At 40.7% G+C, this 19,471-nt stretch overlaps 1 protein-coding gene across 1 annotated transcript; it reads left to right on the top strand.

The window, feature by feature from the left end:
• The first annotated feature begins 1,678 nt into the window (after positions 1-1,678).
• Positions 1,679-12,281, top strand: LOC147898926 (Vps51/Vps67 family (components of vesicular transport) protein). The gene is made up of 6 exons (XM_087377868.1): positions 1,679-4,469; positions 4,786-4,980; positions 5,786-6,099; positions 6,223-6,405; positions 10,983-11,142; positions 11,538-12,281. Exons 1-6 carry the CDS (start codon positions 1,986-1,988, stop codon positions 11,724-11,726), a joined length of 3,525 nt encoding a protein of 1,174 aa, XP_087233994.1. The 5' UTR covers positions 1,679-1,985; the 3' UTR covers positions 11,727-12,281.
• Positions 12,282-19,471: the final 7,190 nt, after the last annotated feature.

The raw sequence follows: 19,471 nt of genomic DNA, 5'->3' as shown, positions 1-19,471 counted from the left end.
TCATGTCCATGCACATTATAATTTGGCCACCACAGGCTAGAAGTTTTTGGTGGTTGATTCCTTTTTGAAATGAGTTTGGATCTCAGTATTAAACGCTCATTTGTTATATGATTGGTTATGCAATGATGGAGCCGTACATTTTCCCTTCCTGGATTAGTTGGCATTAAATAGGTTGGGACTCTCTTAGCTTCTCACCTGAGTGTCCCTATTACAAAATTTATCATTTTTGTTGAATTCTCGAGTGACCTTTGCCATCATTGTTAGTGTCGAAGTAGTCATGATACCATCTTTGATTTCTATTAGTCTCTCATGTGCAAAAACCTATTGCTTGTAGCTACTCACCTTCTTCATGTCTTTTCAAATGGGCTTCTTCAATCCGTCTGAGAGCCAAGCTATTAGATATTGTCATCACAGTGACGATCACCTCTAGATATTAGTATGTTCTGACTTCCTCCATTCTAACCTTTCTTGACTTTTTGAAGTTGTAGTGTAGGGTTGTCTAGTGTGGAAAAAAGCTAAATCCTATTGTTTGTCCAACCTATGAGGTTCGGCCTTATGATTTTTAGATGTTCAAATTTTGGTGCACTTCCATCAATTGACACTTTCCTCAATAATGAGTTTAAATTTGATTGAAAATTTTTATAAGAATTATTGCATTTGATAGACTAAAGATATTAGCGAAGACAATTCTCATTTATGATAAAAATTGTGTAAACTTATGGTTGGTACCGACACTTTAATTAGGATGACTAACATGTCAAAGTAAACGACTATTGGGCTAGAAAAATTCCTTAAAACTTGAATTTTTTTTGTGGGAGATCTTATTTTGACACGGTATGACATCCAATATTTGGGTCAGATTTAAAGTATCTCAAGAACCACATTATAAAGCAAGAGTTATTGGCAATAAGGCCTTCAAGATCTAAGGATAAACATAATTGGGCTTGCTATAGGGTCTAACTAAACATCTAACCTAACCTAACTCCATATATTTATGACATTTAGTCATGGGCTTCAAAGATTGGAAAAAGGGAAGCATGTGATGCTCTTGCTTATGGAAGGCTTAACATGGTTTTATGACATAAGCTTGTTTCTTCCATGGGAACTAGGCATACAAAATGATGTTGTCTATAGGTCTGTAAGAGGTCATCCCCATACCCACGATAGAGACCACCTTTGCAGGTGGGTATGGGGGTTAGCCTCACCAAGCACATCCTTGTAGTTTGCACTACCCTCTATCGAGGAGGGTTTGGGGAGTGGGAAAGGGTACCTACCACCACCTTTGTACGATGATGAAAGGTGTCACAGTTACACGAAGGATAATTTTTGAGGGCTGCTTGCTGTGTCTTGCATGTTATCGTGTTGGTCCCTCGCTTTGCACTTGTAGAAATTACTTTAACTAGGCTTCCTACTCTCGTAGAGGTTTGCAGGCAGAGGTTTCAGAAGCTTGGCATGGGGAGAACTCAGAGTTGTAGAGGCCACCTAGCGAGTGGATGGGGACGGTTGTAATCTACAAAGGTAAATAATCAGGCGACAGGCACAATGGGTGGTGATAAAAGCATCAGTGTGACCACTTGAAGTGGTACTCACGAATCATGGTTGATTAAACTAAGGAAGCACAAGGCGAGGGTTGAGAGAGAGAGAGAGAGAACCCAACCAAAGTTGAGAATTGGACTCACGCCTGAGATGAGAGGTAGGTGTTTTTATGCAGTCTTGGTATGGAACTTTTGTGTGTAAAAATTCAACACATAGAAGAGCTCTCGATCGCTGCACGAATTGCTCGTTTGTTCTCCATCCACCCTCAACCTGCATTATATCGTCTCGATCTCCATAGGCCGACTTCCCTCACAATTGCCATGTTCCTTTCGCCCTCTCCCTAGATCTGGATCTCATTTCGCTTCCTCCTCCAAGATAATGGTCAATGCATCCCTTGCTTCGCCCCCTCCTTGCTTCTTTCTTTGTGATCCATTGCCTACCTTTCTGTGATGCGAGGAGGCAGATTCCAGCAGAAGACCACTGAAGATGCCAGTCTCCGCAATGCCGAGGCTCTCTTCGAGAGCCGCGGCGTGGTGGATATCCGCGATGTGGAGGCCAAGACGCGCAAGGAGATCGAGGAAAAGAAAGAGGAGCTACGACAGCTCGTGGGAGCCAGCTATCGCGATTTGATCGATTCTGCTGACTCTATCGTCTACATGAAAAATTCATGCGAGAATGCGGCTCAAAACATCAGCAAAATGGAAGACGGATTCAAGTCTCTCAAGGACAGCATGGCTGTTCCACCGGCTGCTCCCGAGGTGGATAAAGAAAAGAAGCGGAGAGAGAAACTGTATGGAATTGGAAGCAGAGTCAAGTACATAGTAGACACGCCTGAGAAGATATGGGGGTGCCTCGACGAACACATGTACCTCGAGGGTGCTCAGAGATACTTTCGAGCCAGAAAAGTGCAGACTCTGCTCACTGAGACCGAAGGGAAAGGCGAGAAGAAGGAACTCTTATCTCACTTTCCCCTTCTCCGGCATCAGTGGTCTTTGGTGGAAACATTTCGTGGGCAGATTTCTCAGAGAAGTAGAGATCGACTTCTAGACCCCGGCCTGGATGTACGTCAGTACGCCGTTGCCCTCGCAGCCGTTGCCGTCATAGATGAACTTAGCCCGTCCCAGATATTCACCCTCTTCTTTGAGACAAGGAGAGCTTGGTTGAGGGCACATCTACGCTCAGCAACGGCCATTCGAGATAGGGCAAGGGAAAATAAGGCAATGGAATCGATTGGAATGGTATGGGATCTGAAAGAGGAGAAGACGAACTTCACCACGGCTGAGAGCCGGCAGCAACAGAGCAAGAAGGCAGAGAACGTAGAGAGAAGTAAGGAGAGGCAGGGTGTGGGAGAGCAATCGGAAGATGTCAGGAATGGTTTAGCACTCCCCTTGCCTCACATTGATGCCACTGCCACGGTTTTTTACAAGGCAGCAAACATCATACAGGTCTCCCTCTGTCAAGCTGGGCAGCTTTTTCTGGAAGTGAACGGGGATTCACCGCTTTTCTTCAGTACTGTTCTCAACTCGCCTCCAGGTTCCCAACTGTTTGGGGGCATTCCAAATCCAGAAGATGAAGTTCAACTGTGGAAACTCCATTGGGAGAAACTTGAGACTAGAATGGGTTCTTTGTCAGTTCAATGCATCTCTGAGACCTGTACATCATGGATCCACACTTGCCGTGAGGATCTTAAGGTGGAAGGAAAAATGCTGCTGGATCTCGTGGATCGGGGTAAGGATTTGGAAATAATTGAACAACTCGTTAGGAAAGAAGGTGACAGTCAAAAAGCCCTGGAGGGATGCATGGAGTGGCTAGAGAGTGCTTTTGGGAAATCTATAGGCTCCCCCTGGGACTACGTCACTGCGTTGCTTTTGAAAGAGCCCTTAGATCTGTGGAATACATTGTTCGAGTACATTTTTGTGGAGAGGGCTAAGGGGATTATTGATTTAGGATTAGCCCAAATTAATATCGAGGAGACTGTAGATGGTTTTCTGGCTTCTATCACTTCTTCTTGGTCATCTGATTCACAAGAGGGGATCAACCCTTCGTTCCAGGTCTTGGGTTTGGGATATACGAGTCTGAGATGGTTTGACGGCATTCAAAAGGACAAAATGATTACTGACTTTTTCGAGACTGTAGCTGGAGCTTCAGGCAGGATACAGGAGGAAGAATGGTTTGGGATTTCAACTTCTTATTTGGCTTTGGAAGTCTCTCAAATAAAAGAAGGGATTGATTTGAAATTAAGAACTCTACTTGAGGACTCCGTATGTTTTATCCAGGCCAGGCATAACTCGGCCAGATCACTAGAACTTGCTCCGTACTTGCAAAAGAGTTGCTTTACATGGATGTCCAGTATTATCAACGAGCTTCAAATGAAGCTTCTGAATCTGTCAGATAGTATTGGCCAATCTGTAGGAAAGCTTGGGAAATTTACAAGTTCTATGAAAAGTGCTTTGGACAATCGCGATAAATTAGGAAGCAACAGGAAGGCCGTTGAATTATTGGAGGTCGATGTGGTCAATGTTTCACCTGCCATTGAGAAAGCCCTCTTTTTGGGTCGCATGTTTACAGCATTCTCACAGCGTTCATGGGCTCTTCCAACTATTTTACATCCTTCAAAGCCATGGAATCTGGAAAACTTGTATTCTGCGGAAGTCTCTGTGGCACGAATGCCGTCCTTACGGCACAGGCACTTCTGGTTGGATATGAAGGAACCGACCTCAGAAGGGAGGCAGCCTATAAAAGCAGGGATAATTATGGATCCCTGGAAAAATGATGATGATAACTCAGAGTTCACAAAGTTGCAGTTGGCTTTAAGACTTTCAAGTCTTGTCGCGCATGGCATATGGGTGTCATGGAGCGTTGAAAAGTTAACTACACTTCTTGCAAAAGATTTAGTAAAGGATGATGATCTGGCATCATTGGTACCTTTAAAGGTAATTCTGACAGACTTGTTAAAACTCAAAGAGTGCAGAGAGCACAGTTTCTTGTTGGGATGCTCTAGGTTCAGATGGATTATAAAGAGGCATTTGGTACATCTTTCTTTTTTTTCCTTTTGGGGGGGGGCGGGCATGTTTCCTTTTGGAGCAAGGTGAAAGATTTTTAATGACTGTGCGGAAATTACTGTATTGCATTTCTTGATCGCTGGTCTGGCCAGCCATTTTTTGACAGCCTATTTCAGAATTGCAACCAATATTATTTGGACTTTGGATTCTATTTAGTACTGACTCTGACTACAACATTCATGTGAAGGGATGGGAGGAGACAGTCTTAAGGCAACGAAATGAAGGTGGAAATGAAATCGAAGTTCGACTGCCATTACCAGCAATGCCATCTCCATACGTGATCTTGTTTCTCTTCAAGAGCTGCCAAGAGATTTATCGTGTGGGAGGGCATGCCCTCGACAAGGGCATCTTGCAAATGTTTGCTTGGAGACTGCTAGAAAGGGTGGGTGCAGAAACCTCCTTTATTTTTTGTTGCTTTCGAGATTTCTGCTTGTTGCATTTCCACGAGTTTGGAATGGTCTGGTTGCATATCAGGTGTGGGTAGGTAAAACAGGAGGTGGAATTTTGTGAAGGAAAAAAATCCAGTCACCGGACTGCAAAGTTTTATGGCAAATGCCTGGTTCGAAACTATTAGACTAGATAGTTGCATAATATTGTCGACATTTGTGTCACTTGATACTTTGTGAAGTTGCCACCATGCTCTTGTGGGAAAAATACCCCTGTGTTTTTTTGTACCTTTACAGGGATTTAGCTGTTTTTGCAATTGTCACTTGGGACTTTTCCAAATTCCAGCAGTGCCTGAAATGGGACTTGATATGCCAGATGCTAGTCAATACAATCCCTTTGACTCATGAAAACGCTGCTGTACAGAATTAAGTATTTGTGTGGTAAAGCCACAGCTAGCTAGAAGGTTGGGCTCGGTACGAGTCCTTGAATTTGCAAGATGAAGGTCATGCTGAAGCCTAGATATTTTGTTTCTAGATAATGTAATGATACTAATATGGGTGTTCTTATTATGGAAGGATGCTGTATAATAGATTAAACCTCATGGTTTACCTAGCATGAAAATTAAAGCGTAGAGATAGAGTTGGAACTGTTTACTTGAAAGGTACAATAGCAGGAAATTTTGTGCCCAGTTTCTTTTGGGCCCTTATAAGTTCTCTTTCCATTCGTGTACATGATATTGACATGTAAATACAGGTGTAAGACAATTTTCAGATTGACACACGGCTTTACATGATGTGCAGGTGTTAATTTTATATGAAGGTTTCATTTTGGAACTGAATGGTGCTAATAATCGGGTTTCAGAGAAGGGAATACTGCAAATTCTCTTTGATCTGCGTTTTTTGGGAGACATGCTATCTGGAGGCCAACAGCTTAATTTTGACTCACATTTCTTGAAAGACAAGGAAGTTCTTTCTTCTATTTTTTCAACTTCGAATTTGTCTAGAATAAAGCAGCTAATGTTCGAGACTGATGGAGCTATGCAAGGAAGGAAGAAATGGCTTGTTAGCTTGCTGGAGAAGCTCTCAAGCCTACTTGATCCAATTGATTGGGCCACGTGAGTATTGTGGCTTACACTTGCAAGGCTTATGTACTCTCTTGTGAATATGTAGTACTTTTTTTAACTTCATGGAGGGCATCATGGAGGACTGGAAAAACATCATCTCTTTCTCTTGTGCAGATATGAACCTCATCTTTGGGAGAATGAGCAACAGTCCTATCAACGGTGTGCTGTTCTTTTTGGTTTCTTGGTTCAACTGAATCGTCTGTACCGAGACACTTCTCAGAAAACACCCTTGAGTAGTGAATCAAATACCCTCAAAGTTTCTGCCTCGGTTCCTCGGTTCACGTATCTTCCAATCAGGTTTGGCTATCTGTATGGATTAGTATAAGATTGACGGCTATTATCACCATCTTATAAGTAAGTTTTGTCCTGCTGAAGCTGTTGTTCTTGTTCAAAACATCATGTAGCCTTGCATGTTTTTGCTTCATGGCCTGCAGATTGCTGCTTTTTGTGCAACACCGTGTCTTCAGATGCTTTGTCACACCTGTTCAGTTAGTTTCAGCCATAACTTTGAAACAGGAGCAGTGTGATGATGACACAGTAGGATGTATAATAATTGCAAGGAAAGATTACAGAAGTTTTAGAAATAGAAAGGAGAAGTACAAATGATGTTAAAGAGGCTGTCAGTGGGTGGGCAGCTACATAGTAACAAGGGCAAAATGTCTCTTTCTTGGAAGATCCAAAAGCTTGGGAGAGAGAAAGAAAATGCATTATAGAAGCTTTAGAAATAGAAAGGACAAGTATGTAAAAGAGGCTGTCAGTACCTGCTTATCAATCGAAGCGGTTCAACGTACCTTCATCTCTTTGAGAAATTAAGCCTACTCTCTGTCACAATCAGGCCTCCTGAAAAAGGAATTTGTCCTGAGAATCTGCTGTAAGGCAGGAAGTGGTTGCTGCAGCTGCAAAACTAAACATACAGAAGGGACCAAAGGCACTGATTAAAAACAGGATACTGAGTAGGCTCTGTGGCATGGAAATGGTGTCATCCTGTCCTACTCTCAGGCACGACAGTCTTCTGCAGGGTACTACTGTTAGTGTCCCATCAGGAATTTGGTTTCGAGTATGAGATTTCTGAATCAGGGAACTTTTGTAGGTAGAGGGTCAATCTGTCTATTCTTTTCCATCAGAGGAAAATCTGCTGCAACAAATTCAGGATCCACATGAATAGGTTATGTATTGTAGAGCTTATTGAACTCATAAACAAGGTCCATCCCTCCTGGTTATAATATCTGTATGCAAGCTTTGTATCGGTATTGCCTCTGCAGGATGTATAGGTGGGCAATATCTTATCGTTGAAATCATGGTCACAAAAAAACGCGTTTCATTGATTCTGAAACATTTCGGTGTTTCGAAATGTTTCACAGTCAATGAAACATGGCAGCTTGTCCCCTAAACAAGCTGAAACAAACACAGCTTTTACTACTGAGAACATGGCAACTCATTGCAAGCCAAACAAACACATCTGAATGTGGAAGCATTTCCTCCTATGCAAGAATATTACCCTTCAGTTTGAATAGCATTTCCTCCTATGCAAGAATATCACCCTTCAGTTTGAATAAGGTCTTAGTCACAGATCTCCTGGGCTTTGACTCACGAGCTTGACCTGGGAACCATGGCTATCCTTGACTGACAACCGGGCTCTGATACCATGTTAGAGGATCTCAACATGTACCAGTAACTCTGGAGACTAGCTCTACTACCATGTCAGAGAATATAAGATCATGCATGCACTACTTCACAAGGTCTGGATACCATGTCAAACAAGAGAGCTTGGTTGCTACAGCCTATTTCCTGCACCAGCAGTAGACTTTCCTGAGATCACATGACATGACATGAGACATCAACTCACTCCATGCGTATGCAAATAGAGAAAACACTTCAGATCTGGAAGATGCAACACTTCGATGTACAGCCAAAAGAATACTTATATAGATGCAGGAATCCAAGTACAAAACATACCAAAATCTGTACCAAGACCTGCAGCATACTCCGGCTGCTGCACCACTTGCTGTAGATTCTTCCTGGTCACCATGTGCCCTCCTGTAGGCTTCAGTAGTTACACGGTGAGTACTCTCTTGTGTGCCACAATAGGCTCTTCTACCACTCTGTAGATCTGTCCCTTTGTGTGCTCCTAGAAGGATGAAATCCATGCTTGCTCAACTAACCCCCCAAGGGGGCTGGAGAACCCTGGATCTGGCCGACCAGATCCACAGACTAGCTGACCTGCCAGTCTGACAATCTGGTCCACTGTCCTGAACCAACCACAGACTGCCGACTGCAGTCTGTGGAACTGCAACCAGGGCGCTGGGCCTAAAAATGGCCCCAATTGTGGCTCATTTGCTGCTCCTATGCTTGCCCTTCCCCAGTTTGGGACCCACATAAGAACCTCGTGAAGGCATTATCATCTTCATGTCACAATTCTTGTTGGTCTTGAAAATATTATGTATCCTTTCATTTCCTTGCAATGTAATGCCGGCCATGGTTTCTCACATAAATTGCTGGTCCAGCCTCCCCCTCGTCCTTTCATCCCAAGTCTGTTGTGATACCTCTCATTCAAGAATGAGAGTCCTGTTTGAGGTGAGTGTCGATGTGTATATCCTTTGTCTTCTTATCTTTTCATCTACATTAAATAAATCAACCCAACCTACAGGCATATGTTTCTTGTTGATTATGAGGAAATAGCTTAGTAAAGTTGTAAGATTGGTATACAGGAAACCATAATGGTATTACACTCATTCGCATTGTAGTCCGCATAAGCACCTGTTTGTTTTTTTGTAGTATCTTGTATGTATCTTAAATTTGGCAAGTGGCATGCACATCAGATACCATTTCTATAAGTTACCAGAAGATGCAAACATTCTAGAAGGTGCACATTAGGTGCAGGTTTCAGGATAGTTCTAGAAGCTTTGAACATTGTAGAACTAGGTGAAATCTAGAAGACTACAGATGATATCTCTAGAGACATTCTAGGATATAAAATTCTAGATGCATTGTTCTTGACGTGAGAGCTCTGGAAGCTCTTTTCACCTATGAATCTTTGCTTAAGCAATTAGTTGGGCACTTGTATGAGAGATCCACTATCAGTTGAACCTGCCCTCTAAGAGCTCTTATATATTATTCCTGTAATAAACTCCCTCGTCTTTGGCTCTTATATTTTGTGAGACCTGTCAGCAGAAATCACCTAAGCACAAACTTGTCCATCAGGGTTGACAAGCCTCACGCCTCGTGTGCATGGCATCTGGCACACATTGGGCTGCCTGTGGCGCCGTAGGCTGGCCTGTCTTGTATGGCATGCATGGAAGATGGGGCTCTTTGCAATAGCAATGCAACTAGTTGTTGTAAGGTCTTTGTCTGCTTCCAGGTGCTTGAAGATCCACTCAGCCAAACTGCTTTGTTATTGCTTGGCACGTGGTCTTATATTGATTTTGTGTGGGTGAGGGAGCTGCTACGAGTTGTTTCGCGCTTATTCAAGATACACAACCTTTTCTGTGTGGGACACAGTAGCCTGAAATCAAATCTGGATCATGTGCCCAGCCTGAGTGTAACAGAAAGGCAAGCTATGTTCTTATTCTTATTAGGCTGAACAGGCCAACTAATTGAGTGCGGAAGCAGAAGGACTAACTGAAATAGAGAGATGTACAGCTTGTGCTTTCATTCACGTGTCTGCAATACTGGGTGCAACTAGACCCCCTTTGTAGAATATTTCATATAAATGCATAGAGGCAAACTGTATACAGCTGAAAGCTGAGGGCTGACTGCTGATGTGTTGATACGGCTGCCTGCATGGCTGTTCTGCTGTCTGCCTGTGTGTGGAAGCTGCGTGTACCTGGCAGCCTGCATGGAAGCCATGTGTACCTACTTCTTTTCGGCTGATTATGCGGCAGTATGTACCCTGTTTTTCCCATCCTGGCTCCTCTGTAGACTGGAAAGATGGCACAGGCTGCAAAGCATATGGTGGCCCCATGTGGGCAGCCAACGGCCATGCAGAATACCCAGTATCATCACCTAACCTGGCCTTGAAATGGGACTGCCCAGATGGAGCTTAGTGGATCCTGTGTGGAACGCAACCGTGTGCCCCTCCCCCCCCCCCCAAACACACACACGCACACAAATCCCCTTCCCCCCTGAGAAAAAAGCACCTCTTTCATGGCCTGAGCCACACAAGTGGAGGCTTTGCACTCGTTGGGAAAGTCTAGTGAAACCATCAATGTGCTTTGCACACAGCAAGGAGATCTTGTAATTGATTCTTGGAGCTATAACAGATGTCGAAAAGAGTCGGTGTGTCCTCATGTAACATTTAAAGAACTTAAACAATAATGAATAAAGATATGGCCAGTTATCTGACCCATCTTCTGAATAGATTTGCTGAGGTGAGATATTTTTCACATAAAAAGGCATTAGCATACCTTTAACTCTTGCGGTTTATCCGGGATTGTGTAAAGGCCATATACCGTACCCCTTTGCCTTGGCATAATTTAGGCTGGGATCTTGATTTTTCTCTCCTTGCAACTCTACCTGTAAGCCTTGTAGCATCTGTTTGAATTGCATAGACACCAAGTCTTAATCCTTGAGGCAGAGCTATTTTTGTGGGAGACTTGGATGGACACTACAGCGCTGTGTCACTCCACACCATGAACTCTGCAATGGACTTGCATGCATGAATTTCTGTACTTTTTATGTATTGATTGGTGTGGCTGCTGCTGGGCCTTACACTACATTTCCGTAACTCATGATGTGGCCTGTGGGTTGAGTGCTGATCAGCTTATTAGTTTGTACTCGAGCCAACTGTTCCTGTTAATTGTTGTCTCAGCCTGTATTGTGTAGAGCTTTTGACAGGAGATGGAGAGATCTCAGTTTGCAGTTTCTTGTTATTGCAGTACTCCATCTCTGATCAAGAAAAGTTCCAATGATGATAGTGGGGTAACATGGAAAAGCTTGGCCTCCAATGAGCATGCTTCGAAGCTAATGTTTGATGATGATTCCAGCTTCTCGTCGGTTGTTGGCGCAAGGCCTCTGTTGAGATCCTTCATGAATCAGGTATCTAACCTTCCCCTTGTTTTGTGGAGACTTGCGGTAAATTTAATCAGCAAATTAAGAAGGCACAAGTTACAAGTTTAGATAGGATTTCCTCAATGCTTTTTTATGTATTATTCAAGGTCCTCTACAAGCTGATCTAGAGATCATCTCCTCTTTTATAAAAATCCTTCGAGTTTTGGGTAATCGGCGAAGAAAGGGGGGACTCTCTGATATGTTCACTGTATGTCCTCAGCGCCTTTCATGATGCTCTCTCCCCTTTTCCCCACAATGATATGTCCACTGTATGTCCTCAGTGCCTTTCATGCCTCTCTCCCCTATTCCCCGCAACAAATAGAAAGAAAGCATGAGTTTGCCAAGGTGATTCGATTTCACATTTTAGGGTTCTGTCTTGCCAGGTTGGTAGCAGGTTTGGGGAGGGAACCTTCAAGTTGGGTTCTATGCTGACAGATGGGCAAGTGAGCCGACTAAAAGATAGATCAGCTGCTGCAATCTCCACATTTGGGGAGATATTACCCGCACAAGCTGCGGGCTTGTTCTCTTCACTCACTGCAGGGACTGCCAAGTCAGATACATCGTATTATTGACTCATGGTATTTACAATACGGACATAGGGTATATAGTCAAGCCTTCATCTTTGTTGCGATATTGTGCCTTTCAAACAGGACAAGTACCCATCACCACAGGGAGCAAGGAGCATCGGCAAGCTGATTACAGGCACGGATCACTCTCAAAACAGTGCTGTTTTCTGGAGTATGCACATCAAGAGAATCCAGTGATACCAAAGTTTCTGTTGATGCAAACAGGGTGAGTAGAAGGATGATTCTGGAAGGATCAGCTCTTTTTTCTGTTTTTGTTGACGCAGAGATTCTGCTGGTTCAACCTGAAGGAGGGGGATGTGACTGCATACACACTGGACAGCTATGGCATAAGAAGCACTTCATGCTTTGATGCCTCGCAATTTTTTCGAGGAAAGTACTCTTGCGAAAGCGACACCACGTTCCTTGTACAAAGTCAGGCATGTGCAAATTGAGATGGAGTTACTTAAAAGTAGAATGAGATGTTATTTTCTGACAACTTATTCCCTCTTGGGCTGTATATTAATTCATTCTTTCGTATTTTTCTTAGATCGATATATCATTAAATTCAATCTAGGATTGTGTTTTTTTTTCGGGGGCGCGGGGTGGGTGGGTGATCGTTAGTATTGGATACTCAAAAATTGTTAACGAAAAAGTATGTAACATTTTAATTTACTTGTCTACTTGTCATAATTAGAATTTGCATTCTTGTTTGCAGATATGATTCTTTATATTTTCATTCCACAGCAGTGATTTCAGATCTCGTTTTAATCAATGTTGTATCCATTTAAGTGATTGCTTTTATGTTCTCTGTTTGCAACAAAGTGTTTGCTTGATGGAGCCAACTCCAAAATATTCCAGTTTCGCAGAAGAGAAAGAGTTTGTTTTGTCCTTGAACATTTTATAAGATACTTTCTGCTTTACCTTTACTGTGAGACAGGTCAATTCCAACCACTAAAGCTCCTGCATATGGGTAGTTTTTTATTGGAAACCTTAAGACCTGGTCATGGGACAAGGTCAATTGGTCAATTTAGGACTTTAAAGCTTCCACTGGCTCATCACTAAGTGGATTGTATGGGCCATCAAATTGCAACTCCAATCTCCAATTATCATGTGCCAGTCTTGGAGAGGGCCTCCAAATTAATATTCGCATTAAATCCAAATAATTTTGTTTCTAGTCTTTCCTGGAGCTGAATGTATGTTGATGGCTATAAAAGTGACTGTTTTGGTTGAGTTATAGCTCTATCTGCAAATCGCCCATGTTTCTATATGTTGTGCTGCGTCTTTTCAGGACGGTCAGTTGCGGCTTATTGGTTTTGAGTACGGAGTCCAGAAAGCATATTCTTTGAACGTAAAAGCTTGTAACTTGAGGTGTCTGCAAAGTTTGACTAGGTTTGGATGAGTTCACCCGAAAAGTCACTCAGGTTTTGAGGTTTTATGACAAGCAGAACCTCAATAGCTCTAGCAACACCTTGTCTCTGTGCCTTCATGTGCATTTCTGCAAGTTTCTACTCACTATATCCACTTGGAGCTCTTGTTATGTAGAGCTATCATTCCCATCACCCAAGCTAAAATATTGTACCTTCTCTTGAATATTGTCCTCCCAGTCTTAATGTTAAACTCTTTGAACGTAGTACTTGAATTGAAGTGTTGAAGTAGTGGACTTGATATCAAGTATGAACCGTGTTCGCATCCATACTGTTCTACAACCATGTTTCCAAAAACCCCTCAAGTACAATGCCACCATCCATCCATCCTATGCACTTGTACATATGTTGTATCAAAGGAGGGATGGTTTTCGATAGTCTACACAATTCAACATTCGGTTTGGGCCTTCATCTCTCTTGAAATGAGCATTCAAGAGTCTTCTTTGGAATTCCAAAGAGAGGACCATTTACTCTCTTGCGAAAATGCAACAAATATGATTATAAGGTCTCCATGCCAACTTGATAATTTAGGTCATCATAACATAATCCCATGTATATAATGGATTCGTTTGAGCATATGAGCTTAGCTATCCCTAAGCTTGTAATTCACACACATGGATTCTCCCAACCATCATGGCTCATGTCAATGAAGTGCTCTACATCAATGTCGTTGATGACCGATATATCGACTTTGTATCATGATTTGATAAGCAATATCATACAAGCTAAAATTGTTATTGATTATATCCTTTACGGTGCTCTCCATGGCATTCTTCTTTATCTTTGTATATATCATCTCCATAACTTTCGGCATCTTGGCTCTCACATCCTTTGTTGGTGTTGCATGACTTCATCCACCTAATTGCACAAGTCTTGTCAATGATTTGACCAAGGCCTTATTAACGTCATATGTTTTACTAACTCCTCATCTAAACTCCGCAAAAATGATAATGTTGAGTAAATAGCTTTAGGTAACAATGGTTTTTTAATGCTTGGTAGAGTTTGAACATGTGTTCCGAGAGGTGCTACTTGAAGTTCTCCAAGTGAATTGACTCTAATACGTGGTTATCCATTCCATTTATATTTCAAAGAGTCAAAAACATGTAGTGTATGTAGAAAACCTTTCGAATCTATCTAGATCGTGTGTGCAAAGCCATCATATTTTCATCCACTTTATAAACACCAAATTGTTATCCCATTTTGAAGCCCTGTTTAGTTTAATATATATCAAATCTTTAGTCTACTATGACAAACTTCTCCAAGTTAATTGTGTTTTCAGGATCTAGATCGTTTGCCAAGTCAATTGTCTTCAAATCTCAATGTGGTCACTTGTAGCCTTTGTACAACTTCCTCAAAATTTTATAGTATAGTCATCATTTGAAATATTTAATTTATCCAAATAACCACCGTCAAGTATTCCAACTTCCCAAGTCCATAACGTTTCTTCTGCAACTTCCATTTCCTTGTATAATTTCTTTTGTTTTTCACCATCTAAATCTTTGAACATTGAGCTTTATAGTATGAATAAACTAGAATCTTAAGTATAAATGAAACAACAATGAATAATGTCCAAACCAAGATGGAGTGAAAGTGTCCTTTAATCTTGAAGCATTTGCTATGTAATCAATCCTTGCGCTTGCGAACAAGAAAGGATAATTATTGTAGATTTTTATTTTATTTTCTTGGTTAAACTGTTGATATATATAGACTTTTGCTCATATGAGATCCATGCTGGAGAATATTGCAAAGTGTCCCATGGAAGGGCATTGAATAGAACAAGCGTTCTAGAGGATGTATTTTGTAAGGTCTAGTTGGGGACACTTGATTAAACCTACATTTTATTAGGATTTCTTAGTTTCGTTTTCACCGATTCTAATTAATACTAACAACAATAGTGTGAAGGGTGTTGCCATTAAATCTTTTTACTACTGATAGCAATAGTAGTTATTGAATCTAGTTAAAATTAGCAACAATAATGTGAAGGTGTTTTTGTGCAATTAGGTGAATATTGAGGGTGCTAGAGATTTGGTGGTGATGTTAGAGGGTTGTGAACATAACTAGCATAGATGAGGTTAGATCCTATATATTGAGATAAGATGTGGCATGGTTGAGTTGAACATGGCAAAGCCTGGTCCCCAAGTAAAGTCACTTTATGGCATCCACACTAAAGTTAAGTCTTAATGCTAAAGATAGTCAAAGCTAGCCTATAAGTATAGGCCAGGGGCTCCATTAGCAAGGGTCTAGAGAAGTGTGCTCCTAGATGGTGTAGACCTTATGGCTTGGGAGCAATAGTTAGAGACAAGGGCATGTGGTATGTGATGCATATCTGGACTTTGAGGCTAGCTGGCTCTCTGTGGTGGTCTAGACCTCAAGCTTAGCAGAGGCTCGACGTAGTAAGCCTACAACTGGGAGGTGAGCTACTACCTCCAACACTTAAGGGTTGTTTGTGAGTGTGTCTCATGGTTTGTATGACTCTACCTTGAAGTTGTCTGCTACCAGGGTTTGATGCTTACTAGATTAGGTGAGGGGTTGTTTCATTATGGTGTCATGAGGCCTTTGTGTTAAGTGTAATTATGTTGGGATTGGTTGCTTTTGTGATTCATTTCAGTAATTATTACTAACATGATTGGTATCTTTAAGATTAGTAATGAGGAACAAAGAGATAATAAATTAGTTATCACTGAAGACTCAATAGAGTCGCTTTGGGAGATTATGTAAAGAGTGCATATTGTGTTGTGGCATCATTTTTTTACTTTTATTAAGTTTGGATGGAGGATTCAATAGAGTGGTTGAATCACTTTAAGAGATTTTGTAAAGGGTCCATATTGAGGGTGTGGCATAATTTTCTTATTTTTATTAAGTTTGGATGGAGGAATAACAAGATTTTGACTTATTAAAATCTTATGGCTTGTTTGAGAATCCCTCTAATTGTTGACAAAGAATATTTTTAGATATACTATTTTTGGCACATTTTTTTTGCGATGAAAATTTATGTGTTCTCGATTTCTATTATCTTGGTATTGTTTAGTCATTAGTGAACATTATGGTATCAATTTGTGGCACAAATTTCAATGAAACTTTCCATCTCTAACAAGCTACCTTCAATATTATTTTCTTATGGCTAGAGAGAAAGATTTTGACCTTGTTTACATCATAAACTTTATGCTTGGATCTAATTGCCAAATTCTTTCTTGATATGTTACTGTATACAATGAAATATATGTACTTAGTTTGGAGGTGATACTATTGCATGAGCGCTTATATTACTTGATACAATGGAATATATGCACTTAGTTTGGTAGTGATACTATTGCATTAGCACTTGTGAATGACAAACCTATGCAATGATATGTTAAAGGGAACTTTTATGCCAAACCAGTTTTGACATTCATTGTGCATCAATGAGAATTTTCAAAATATCTATGTATTATCATTCAAAGTCTTGAAGCTCCTCACGAGCAACCAAATATGGGCAAGGTGCATCTAAAGGTAGAAAATATATCAATCTAGGCTCATTAGGCATACACATAATACAATCCATCAAAAGTTCTTGGCGAACAATCTTATTGCACGCACACATGAGACACATAGTATGTCAAGATGAGTCATTGAACATGCCTCTGGACCAAGTGATGACAAGGGCATTTCAGCACAATCTAGGCCATTGATTATAATGATAAAATGCACCTTAGGGGGTCTTAAAAGATTCTAGAACTGGAACCCTATCCACCTCCCACACAAGCCATTAGTCTATAGATTTGTTCATCTTAAATTTCCTTACTCCTTCCAAAGTTTCATTTATTTATTCAAAAAATTGCTGTGGGCAACGTTTGTTCATCTTAAATTTCCTTACTCCTTCCAAATTTTCATTTTTATTTATTCAAAAAATTGCTTTAAAGCATAGACTACATCCAATAATCAACGAGTGTCTGCAAGAATCAAAGAGGTCATTGTTTCATATTCAAGGAAGTAATATATAAAAATAGTTTGCGTTTTATGCCTACCTCATGTACTTATCCCATTTTAGAGATGGCGTGAGTAAAGTAATGGTAAGAGTAGGAAACGTTATATTCTAGTTTGGTGATATGACCTTGGATAGATTAGTTGTGACAATTACCATGGAGTGCTTTAATGAGTCAAAGCCTAATGGGTGTGACAATTACCATGGAGTGGTTTAATGCTAATTGTATGACGATTTTGGGGACGCACAGGTGGGATTATAAAGTCGACAACGGGATCATGATTATGTATAAGAGCATATATTTTTGAGCCACAAGATGATTATCATGTTGGAAGGCCCCAATTTTTCAACTCGCCCCAATATTTTACTAGCTACCATTTCTTAATAGACTCCTTAATTGCATAGTACTACTATTGTCATCAGATCCATTGTGCCACATGGACCCTCTAGTTCTTTGAGTGTTTTCATGCATGCCACAGTGGCACACATCTATTGCAAGACGTGTTTTTATGCATGCCACAGTGACACATCGATTAGCTGTAAAGATTACTTAGCATTTATTCATTCAATCACAAGCGTTTCTCATGTTATGATTATATTCTTGGTCCTTGCTTCATGCAAATTTGATGCAAACAATAAGATGCAGAAACTTTACAACATTGTTTTCAATTAATAATGTAGCATTAGAGATATCAGGGGAATTTAAAAACGTGTTTATCGCTCAAAATATGGGTATTTGAAATTTCTTCCTTTAAGGGCAATGCTTTGGAATACCCCATTTTTGACCCACCCTCACTTACCTTCTTATGAACCTGCTTTTGGAGAAACCCATTTCATGTCTGAAAATTTCCCTAGAAGCAATTGTGTCTTCTAGGAATATAGGTCTCTCCACACCATATCCCCAATTGTATATTCTCACAAAAATAGTTTCTAACAGGTCACAAGAGAGATGTTGATATGAGTGGGGGCCAAATGAGGTCTATATCAGGAAGCTACATAGATTCTCAAGTAGTGCATTCTCCGAGCTCAATGGGCATACTTGCCTAATACAAGAATTAAGGATATAATTATTAGATCTTGCATGCCAATCTACATAATGGGAACTTGGGTTTTTTGAAAAAAACTACCAAGACGGTCTCGAAAAGGCAGCCTTGATGTAGAGTTTCCATGGAAGGAAGCTCTAAAAATTACATTCAGAGTCAAAATTCATTTTTAAAAGCTTTTCTGGTAAAAATTTTCCATGTGAGTAATAGACACCGGTCCACGCTATGGAGCAAAACGGCAATGACTTGTCCAGGAGTTATTTGGACCAATTGAGGTTTATCAAATAAGCAATCGAATCTTACCATCAAGAGATCAACTTGATGCTCTAGCTGGAGACAAGTTGATTGATGCATCTTGGAGTATGGTCACTCAATGCTAATAATACACCTTAGCTCCTTTTGGCAACTGAGTTGTACGGTGTTTTTCAAGCATTAATAGAAGCTTTTTTGGGGAGAAGAAATGCTAATAATACATCCTACGGTGGAGAATTGCATAGCATGCATAGCAATATACTAAGTAGTAGAAAAGTGCCGCAACTTTCCTTAGCCGTCAAGCTAACTTTTACACGGACAATGCAATGAAGCAAGCCATGAGGTCCCACCCTATAATGAGGTTGTAAGAGGAGGCTACAAGAGTACATGCATATGTTGCAGACATGTCTATAACAAAAGGATTTTGATGGTAGAGTGATGCATTTGGGATTAGCAGAGGGGAGACTTAGAAGGTTGTAACAGGGATGCAAACAAGCTTGCTATCAACCTTCAAAAGTACAATGAGATTTTCAAGCAACCACACAATATCGAGAGAAGAAGCAATTGTTGCACTCGAAACTAAGATGTTGCAAAAGGAAGCTCTAGGAGCTTCTTGAGAAATCTAGTTTGATGCAGATTGGGGTAATTTCAAGCTGATAAGATGCCTTAGGTTGAGTAGTGTTGAGTTGGACCAAGATTTAAAAAAAAGGACTATTTTATAGGTCAATTGATTGGATCTAACAACATGCTTGAGCTATTGTAGGGAATAAAAGTAGTTGCTTAAGTTACGAAGATTATATTTCTTACATGAATTGCTAGTGATATTATTTTTATTATAGTCATGTTGCCTATGGCTAATTATGCCATAGGAGCACACGAGACACAACAAAAATCTTGTCGGTGCTTTGTGTGGTTTGGTTGGGATGACTAAGTGAACTTGTGCTTTGCCAAGCTAGATGTTTATTATTGCGGGTAATTCCATGTTGATACTAATGTTGCTAGTGTGACTATTGTTATGTTGGTGTGATGATTTAGCAATTGATTGTTAACAAAATTGGCCAATTGAGTACA

The sequence above is a fragment of the Dipteris shenzhenensis genome, chromosome 8, assembly GCF_047967505.1.
Source record: "Dipteris shenzhenensis isolate YYH24624 ecotype China chromosome 8, Dip_SZ_1.0, whole genome shotgun sequence".
Classification (NCBI taxonomy): domain Eukaryota; kingdom Viridiplantae; phylum Streptophyta; class Polypodiopsida; order Gleicheniales; family Dipteridaceae; genus Dipteris; species Dipteris shenzhenensis.
Note: the sequence above shows the minus strand (reverse complement) of the source record. Positions and strands in the feature narration are given on the sequence as shown.